The sequence below is a fragment of the Echinops telfairi genome, unplaced genomic scaffold, assembly GCF_000313985.2.
Source record: "Echinops telfairi isolate 266 unplaced genomic scaffold, ASM31398v2 ScPeMD7_7468;HRSCAF=8506_0, whole genome shotgun sequence".
NCBI classification, from domain to species: Eukaryota; Metazoa; Chordata; class Mammalia; order Afrosoricida; family Tenrecidae; genus Echinops; species Echinops telfairi.
The window spans coordinates 74,767,492-74,777,411 of NW_022111369.1; the positions used below are offsets into that span (position 1 = coordinate 74,767,492).

At 40.1% G+C, this 9,920-nt stretch overlaps 1 protein-coding gene across 1 annotated transcript in view; it reads right to left on the reverse strand.

The window, feature by feature from the left end:
- The window catches only part of ADGRL3 (adhesion G protein-coupled receptor L3), a 251,646-nt gene extending 243,044 nt beyond the window's left edge, over positions 1-8,602 (reverse strand). Inside the window, exons 1-3 of the mRNA XM_045284067.1 lie at positions 8,599-8,602; positions 7,381-7,683; positions 5,135-5,238 (exon numbers count right to left, since the gene is read on the reverse strand). Of these exons, the coding sequence (XP_045140002.1) occupies positions 5,135-5,238; positions 7,381-7,683; positions 8,599-8,602 (411 nt within the window). The remainder of the gene's footprint in view (positions 1-5,134; positions 5,239-7,380; positions 7,684-8,598) is intronic.
- Positions 8,603-9,920: the final 1,318 nt, after the last annotated feature.

Genomic DNA, 9,920 nt, shown 5'->3' on the forward strand with positions numbered 1-9,920 from the left:
CTGCCCTAAGCCATCTTTCTTTGCAGAACACTCTTCTTTCAGTTTCTGATTACTACTTTGTCCCCAAATCCAAAACACTAAACCCACTGTGGTTATTATATAATCTGTTGTCAATTTGAGAGGATTAAGAGTGAAGGGGTGGAGTTTAGCCTGTCAATTGGGTTGGTGTTTGATGACCTCATTTGGAGGCATGAAGAAGATAAATAGCTCGTTGGAGGCAGGACCCATGCTCACACCCTGGGAGACATTGCAGCTGACAAGACACATGAAACTATGCTTGTGCCCTGAGCTGGAGGAGCCTGTTGGAGACCCCTGCCAGTGTTGAGATGCTATCCACAAGACTTCCCACCCACTGGCCTATGATCTTCCTGCATTCAGTGTCATTGTATGTGTTTCGTGAGTCTGAAGAGGCCTTTATAGATTGGCACTGGACATACGGTCTAATCAGACATATCAGATTTATGGACTTGATCTGGACTGGGCTGGGATATTTTCTTAATGTACAATTTCTCTTTATATAAAGCTCTTTCTTGTACACATTTGAGGGTCTGTGAATTTGTTCCTCTAGTCTACCTGGACTAACACACCCACTAACAGAGTCTATTCTTACTCATAGTGACAGAAGCAGACAATCTCAATTTTTGCCTGTATGCAATCGCTGGTGGATTTAAACCGATGACATTTGCCCAGCATTGGGAGTAATACCTACGTAATTAACTCTAGGTTTGTTCTCAATCCCTTGGAAGTTGCTGTTCCTTTACAATTATCACTCAAACATTCCAAATGCTTAGAGGGATGAATTCTGTGAAAGAGAAGCTACAGACAAATAACTAAGAGAACCAAATACAGGTGTTCCCTTGAAGTTAACAATGCATCAGTTGCTGCATTTAATGATAATTTGGTGGAGGGGTAAGGGATGATGTCAAGTAAAAGGGTCTCAATACTCACTGCCGTTGAGTCGATGCTGACCCATAGCAAACGCCTGTAGGTTTCTGAGACCCTGTTTACAGGAGTAGAAAGCCCTGTCATTCTCCCTCAGAGTGCCTGGTGGTTTCAAACTGCTGACCATGCAGATAACAGACCACTGAGTAGCCACTACTCTCTTCGGACCGCTCCAAGTAAATGGGTAAACAGGACTTTAAAATGACAGCTGAGGTGATGTGGTAAATAATATGCTTGATTGGCTCTTCTAGTCATATCTTTGTAACTCCCACCAAGCAACAAAGTGGGATGATGCTGAGTGGGTCTATGCTGTCGTTTCCTGCTGAGTCTGGACAGAAGATGGGGAAAGAGGCTGATAGGATTGCGTGACTCAGTGGTAAGAGAATGCTAACAGGTCTAAAGGTGATTATAGCAACTTAAGACCCCGAAAAGGGGGTGATTTATTTTGCCATCATGGTGGGTGTAAAATGAGCTCTTTTAGAAGCAGGAGTGGGGATTCTAACTCTCATCAGGAAAAAATGATCCAGGAGTGAAGTACATTTTTGGGCCCTGAGATTTCTGTGGGATGAATCTCTTTGATGCAAGAGACAGAGAGCTGTGACACCAGAGAAGTGGCAGAGAAGCAAGGACAGCAGCCACAGCAGCACCGAGATCGCAAGACGGTGGCTCGCAGCGTGAGGCTGCTCAGTGTCTGCAGGCAGGAAGCTCACTTGCAGAGCAAGTTGCCTGCAGACAGTCATTCTCCCTCAGAGAGGCTGGTGGTTTCCAACTGCTGACCATGCAGACGCAGACCAGTGAGTAACACTACAGGCTAGGACCCCTCCTAAGTAAAAGGTGAAAGGGTAGAAAGGACTGAAAAAACCCCCAGTGATTTGGTGGAGTCCATTTTGTGTGCTTGTGTCACCCGCACAGAGCTGGAGTGGAGCACCACTGATTGATAGTGGAGTTGAATGTCCTTTGAGCATTTACTGGCAGGACTAAAGAAGCTTTGCCTAAGCATGGCAAAGACCAAAGGGTTGCCTGCTGGTAACCAAGAGAGGCATGCTGGTGGGCACAAATGAAATGAGGTCCCATAGATCAGAAGAACTGTATTCTGAACATCGTTCATTCTGAATTGTAACCCGTTACTGTTCCTAAGGAGCCCCATATTTGTTGCTATTGTCTGTGAGTTCTGTGTGACCACTGAAATGAATAATTTAACCCAATTATGTAAACAAAACTGAGAGTGCTGTTGAAGGAATGGTTGGTGTCAACACTGGAAAAGAAGGTAAAATGTGGGAGGCGTGTTTGACCTCCTACTTATGGGAACTGGTTTGCGGGTTGATTTTGAGCTTGCATTTCCTTCCTCCTTGTGAAGGCTGCGGAGATCCGAGCCCACAGCCTTTTTACAGGGATAGAAAGTTTCCACCTTGAGCCACTTTCATTAACTGATTCTGAGACTCAACAAGCACTTACACTTGAAAATGTCCAGATTTTGATTAATCAATCTAAAGAACAGATATAAATTCCAGTTATAAAAGCTAGGATATAAACTCTATAGGAATAAACAGAATAGTGCTTTTTAAAAATAAAGTAAAATTTAAAAAATCCATAAATCAAATGGGCAGCAGCTGTCTGGTATTTGAAAGGAACTCTCTCTTTTGTCATTAGATTATCAAGTCTGCAGAGGAAGGAGGAGGCTTAAGCTTCAGAACCCAGGAGCCCTGTGGAACTTTGGTGCAGCACTCAGCTGATAGCTAACACGGTGAGGGTTTGAATCTGCCAGCTGCTGCAAGGGGAAAAGATGTGGCAATTTGTTTTTGTAAATATTATAGCCTGGGGATCCCTATGGGACAGTTTTACTCTGTTCTGTAAGGTCTCTGTTGGTCAAAATTGCCTTGATGGCAGTGTTTTGCTTCTGTTTTATCAACTAAAAGTCACCTAGTAACTTTTCCAGTGAAATATAATATAGTCCAACTATATTAAAAAGACTAGCGTGACAATCCCCAGCTTCCAAGGTACATTATTACTGAATTAATATTAACCAGTAGGCTAAATATGAGGGAATATTTTTTCTTACTGGCTATTTGCAAAGAGATGTGCTACTGATCTCTTAATCTGATCACATCCAGCAAGAATGATTTGCCCTGGGGTCTGAGCTACACTGTAATAAAATCAAAGAACATAAAAACTGTGGCAGGAGCAGTGCAGAAATTGGAGAAGCATCATTATGAATAGTAACAAGTATGGAGATGCATATGTAAGAGGGTAACTAGAGTCAATATATCCAGGGTTCTTTCATGATTTAGGGTAAATAGATAGTTATGGCTCATCTGCGAAATGATCTACTGGGTAGATATTTATGGATTATTATACTGTATATTATTGAGGATAAGCATGGTTTAAAACAAATAGAGAAAAGAGCAAATGGCACAGACAGGCTTTTAGTAAGGCCATCATTTGTAATATTTCTCAGGAAAAATCTCTTTCAGAAATTCCTCAGCATAGCTAATGTGCCATAGAAGGACTCTCCATTTTAGGAGTGCATAAATCCACATAAATTGCTATAATAAGGATTCATCCCATAGCCCTTTGGCATAAATGCACATCTGGTCTCTGTTTGTAATGAAATCAATTCAAAGCCCCATAGTGCATTAATAATGAAAATGCTCAACATATTACAACCAAATAAGTCCTGCAAATTTGTGTCTTTCAGATACTGTTGCACAGGTATATATACTTTTAACACTGCAAAATTATGAGATTAGAGAACACTTATCAAAAAGCTTAAGGTTCCAAAAGAAATTTTTATTGTAATTATTATTTCCACAGGAAAATCCATATGAATGCATGCATGCTAGAAGCTTTGGCTTAAGCTTGGTTTATAATGTCTCATGGGCTTCTATATCTACAATACCAAAGACATTTTAGTAATAGCTTTATTATTATAAACCATTCTACCTGGCTTACTAAAAAACAAAAACAAAAACAGAAAACCTCTAGAATTAGCTCTTAGAACACCAGATATTGTCTTAAAGCTTATATTAAGGTAAAATAACATTTTTCTACCTGGACCAATAATGGAGCCCAGGTAGTGGCTACACATTGAGCTACTAACCAAGGGTCCACAGGTGGGACCCACCAGTTCTCTGAGGAATGCCATCAGACTGCAAGCTCTCGTAAGGAGCCTTGGAGTAGTGCTTGCACATTGGGATCCACGATCCAGCAGGTTAGCAGTTTGAATCCACCGGCTGCTCATCAGAAGAGAGACAGGGCTTTCTACTCTCATCAAAAAGAACTCTGGGATCCTCCCAGGGACAGTCTGTGCTGTCTTTATAGCGTCAGTGTGAATTAGCGTCGACTCACGGCAGTGAGTTGCGGTCGTGCTGAGTGTGGTTTGCTCTCATAATGATGGAAAGTGTCGGAAACCCCACCGAGCAGTTCTCTTGTTTTACAGGGTCATTAAAAGCCAGAATCGGTTCAATGGCAGTGAGAGCAGCGAGGACCAGCAAGCAGCCATCATGATAAAAGGAAGAAAGATTGGATTTGTCAAGGATTTCATTTACTTGGCTCCACAGTAAAGGCCCATGCAACATCAGGCAACAAGTCGAACCAAATATTGCACTGGGAGAATCTAATGCAAAAGACCTTGAAGGTGTTAAAAACAAAAATAAATATGTCACTTTGGGGACTAAGGTGAACCTAACCCAATGTATGTTCAGTTCCTTATATTTATGCAAAAGCTGGACAGTAAATAAGGAAGACCCAAGGAGAAGTTTGGATTATTATGTTGTTGAAGAATACTGAAATATACTGTGAACCGCCACACAAACGAAACAAACAAACATTGGTGGTGTTGAAAGTCTAGCCAGAATGTTCTTTAGAGGAGAGGATTGTAAGACTTTGTCTCATGTTCTTGGAATGGCTAGCAACAGGAAACATCATGCTTTGCAACTCTGAACTCAAACACACTGTCAATTGGGAGCAAACCCACTGTCAAGTGGCAGAAAGACAAAAGCCTTGTCAGTAGCTCATTCTGTAGTACACAGGACCGTTATGAGTTCGAGATGATTCAATGGCACCTAACAATAACAACAACAATTTTTCCACAGTCATTTTTCAAAAAAGACATGACCATTTTGTTCCCAGCAATTGTAACCAACCACAAAGCATCTAGCTTTGGAAGAGCATCTCTGTGAGTCACAAGATGTACCTTCTGTGTGATATGATTGACCCAAGGTGAAGAACAGTTGCTGAGGTCTGGTCCTTGGGGATCCCAAATTCCATCAGGAGCAAGGCACAGATAAGTGGACACACCTGTGACAATGAGAAAAGCAGGTTTACTTCAAATTATCAAACCAACTTTCTTATAATGTCTTCATATACATATTGTGCTTAAAAATTAGCACGAGAAAAAGCAAGATAATTAAGTTGAGATTAAATATAGGGGCTGGCATGCAACTGGAATTTGAGAAGTATAATGCAATAAAAACAAACTATTTTTAAGACACTTCCAGGTAGCCTGGAAAGTAGAAACAATAATTTAGTTAATTAGATTTGGTACCTGCCTCCGAGCACCTCACTGCTAACATTCTCAAAAGCAAGGATACATTTGTGTCTTGAAAGAATCAGACATAATTTTACACAAAGATGGGGAAAGGCATTCTTGGTAGAAGTGCAACGTGCTCTTTTTGGGAATCTTCAAGTTCGGTAGGTTCTTTGAACCCAGTCTATGGGAAAGAGGAGTGTATTTAATGGTGTTGGAAGTAGAAAGGACTGGATCATAAATTGATTTGCAAAATGAAATATCATTTGAAAGTTTTGTATAATCCATGGAGATTATTAATCAGAGGTGGGGAAACAAGATCTATGTTTTGCAAACCTCTCTGGCAACATTATGGAAGTTGAATCTGTGGGAGTGATCAGAAGGTTGTAAGGAAGTACTATTGCGAAGGCTTGAACTAACATAATTTAAAATAAGCATTTTTTAAGCAGGAAAGCATCACAGACACATGTTATTGTGTCATGAGAATTGGGAAAGAGAATTCTAAAAAGGAACAGAGGAGAAGTGGTAATATCTCAAAATGGATTGACTGGTACTAAGAGCGTTAGAGGCCTTTTATTTTTTAAATGATCTTTCCTAGTTCTCACAGAACAATAACAACATGTTTCTGTATTGCTTTGCTGCGTGCAATCTGTTTGTTTTCAAATAGACCATTACCCTAATCTTCACAACAAACTTCTGAAATAGAAGTGGGATGGGAAGGCGTTATTATCTTTTTTCAAGTTAAAGGAGCTGAAGCCCATGATTATGGGCACAAAGCAAAAAGAAAGGGGCAACTCAAAATAAAACTTTCTGACTCAAAACTACAGCAAACATTTAGGAATAAATATGCCATGCCCCTCCTGTTTCATAAAGAGAAGGGAGAATTCTGAATATTTATAAAACTCTTTGCTGAAAAAAATATTAAACATGTACTTTTAGAAAAGACAATGTACTTGATGGTCATGCCATCCCTTCGTATAGGATAGAATTCAGCATGATATATCATATTGGCACTTTTTTCTAAGCAAAACAAGTTTCCTTAAAGTAATCAAATCAATAAAACTCAAAGACAAATTTACCACCACCCAAAGACACAGAGTTCATAAAAATATCACATATAGGAGTGAGTGAGAGTGAGAGAGTGAGTGAGTGAGAGAGTGAAAAAAAAATATCACATATACTGACGTATAGTGACATTAATTAGTAAATTTGCTATTTGGGGAATAATCAAATTTTAATGAATTTAATCAAGGGTTAATGTTATAGAGATCTATATAAATTTTTTTAAAGATCTACGTATATCACATCACAAAATGTAGACTAATTTTTAACTTAAGAATTATAATGATAAGGTTATCATGGGAATATCATGCATTATCACAGCAATAAAACATGCAAAGACATTTTTAGTTCTTATTTATCTCAGAAAAACACAGGACTACTTTCAGTCGTGGATGGACTAGCAAATGAGAGGTTTACTCCTGCCAATACAGCCCCAGAACAAGAGTCTTTGGTACTGAGGAGGCTTGTAAAGAGAACGTGACACTTCTTCTCTTGTATGTTAGGCAAAGAGTTCAATGAAGATCTTTGAGTATCTCTCTATCTGCAGCCTTTGTATGCTGCAGTTGGTGATAAGCATGAGACTAACTCCTAGACATCAGATGAGGCACTGTGTACTACTGCATGTAATCACTGGCTCTCCGGGTTAGCTGGAACACATGCTCTCACTGTAACTCCACCAACACACCGAACATCAAGGGGGGAAATTATTGACCTCAACCTGTGACTTCCTCAAATTGCATTTGCAAACACTGGCAATTAAACTGCAGTTTAATTGAGTTTGAAATTTAATCAGATGTGAAGCGACAGGTATTTGCATTAGACTTTAACTTAGTGCTTTAGGGTGGTTTTACCTATCGTTCCTGCAGGACATGGTTGCTTCGCCACCTGTCCTCGCCGGGTCTTGAACCACATGATGTCCCGAGCTTCCACAGCCTCACAGCTTTCTTCAAGAGCTGGGACTTGGGATGACGCCGATGGAAAGTGTGTGGTAACATCATCAAGCACGTCCACAGAGGGAGCAGGGGTGCTGGTACTCCTGTTTTTTCTTGCTGGTACTGACGGGGTGGTGCTTCTCCCGGGGCCCCAGGTTGTCGTTCGGATGGTGGCACTGGTGGTGGTGCTTCCCAAGCCAAGAGATCCTGTGGTAGAGATTTCTGAAATAAAAATCAAAGGAAACACCCACAGTGCTTGCTCAGTCGAGGGCCTCACAGTGGCCTGCTGCTTCCAGAAACATTTTTATTGGATGCTTTCAATAACTTTAACATGATAAAAAGAAAACCAATATGAAGATATACAAATGGCATTGGCATTCCGAAGCAGTCATTTGAGCACTGCCAAGCATCCTTGCTGTCAAATAGGTTCAGGCTTATGGGGGCCTAATATATCACAGACTGGAACTCCATGAGGTGTGTGACTATAACCTTAACGGGAAATCGCCTGGGAAGCACTGTGAGATAACATGTGCTATCTCTGATCATGGAAAGGTCGGCAGTTGGAACCCTCAGGAAAAAAGTAGAGCTATCTGCTATCATCAAGGCGTACAGTCTCGGAAACCATCAGGAGAGCTCCTCTCTGTCCTCCAGGGTCTCCATGGGTTCGAATCGACTTAATGATAGTGAGTTGGGTTTTGATTTCTCTTCATGGAAGTAGATTGCCAGATTGTCTTTTATAGTACCACTAGACAGGTTGAAACCACCAGTTTTCTGGTTAGTAATTGAGTGCAGATTGCTTGCAACACCTGGTAACTTTAAAAAATATATACGGCTGTAATCAAAGCTTTCAAAGAAAATAAAATTACAACTCAAAATAAATACTATTTTCTTAATACAATTAAGAAATCATTGACATTTCAATAAGTTTATGATATATTCTTGGCCTTTTTGAAGAGTAGAGAATTAAACTGAAAGTCTACTCTTTAAATGATGAAATTTAGTACAGAAAGGGAGAAACATATACAATCCTAATTTTTGTAATATACAATACTCATTTTTTCCAATATATTTTTAAATCATTTTATTGGGGGATCATACAACTCTTATCACAATCCATCTATACATCCATTACATTACTCATTTTTTGGGAAGTTCAGAATACATGTTTTGAATATCTGGCAAATAGGACAGTGGGGGAAAATGAGGGATTGGTAATTGAATTGTACACAGGTAAAATAGCAAGAAGCAATTCTAATTTCAGTCTCCCTGCCATAAATTAGAGTATGATACACCTCAGAATTGGAAGAAGGCTTATTAATAGCCTATGCTATACAGATGATACAACCTTGCTGCTGAGAGAGAGGAAAACTTGAAGCACTTGCTGCTGCAGATCAAGCATTGCAGCCTTCAGTATGGATTACAACTCAATGTAAAGAGTAAAATTCTTGCAACCAGACCAATAGGTAGCATCATGATAAAATGGAGAAAAGGTTGAAGTTGTTAAGGCTTTCGCTTGCTTGTATCCACAAGCAATGGGCATGGAAATAGCAGACGAAATCAAAAGAAGAGTTGTATTAGGGAAATTTGAAGAGCAAGGATGTTATTTTGAGGACAAAGGTGCACCTGACCCAAACCCTGGTACTTTCAATTCCCACATATGCATGTGAAAGGTGGACACTGAATAAGGAAGAGAGAAGAAGAGTCAATCCATTTGAATTGCGATGCTGGAGAAGACTATTGAAAGTACCACGGACTTCTAAAAGGGCAAACAGACCTGTCTTGGAAAAAGTCAGATTGGGTCACTTAAAGGTAAGGATTTCACGACTTCATATTACATACGTTGGACATATTGACAGGAGAGACCAGTTCCTAAAGAAGGACATCATGTTTGCAAATGTAGAAGGCCAGTGGAAAAGGAAGAAGCTCTGTGAGATGGATTGACACAGTGGCTGCATCAATGGGCTCAGGCCTAGGGACAATTGTGGGGATGGCTCGGCACCTTGTTGTGTTTTGTTTTGTTGTGCATAAGGTCACCCTGTATGGGACCCCACTTGATGGCACCTAACAAGACCACCAATTTAAAAAAAAAAGGTGTAAAGTTTAAGTAGTTTCCAATCACCCGTAGATTTATTTTCTATGTAGATATTTTTCTTAAGGGGTGAGCTGCAGTCAATTAAGATGACCCATCTAACCATAATTCCCTATGTAATATATTATAATTCTGAACTCTAACCCTGTGGCTATAATCCTGTTTTGGATAGAATGATTTTAAATAAAATGATTTTAAAAAGAAAAACAAACAAGAGACCAAAAGAAAAGAAAAGGCGGCACCAGTGGAGCACAGTGGAGGCTGAGCCCAGTGGCACCAGAGACTGTGGGACAGAGCAAAGGAGCAAGGTCAAGACCAAAGGACAAGGCAAGGATACCAGGAGGCAAAACAAAGTCATACAACTGAGATT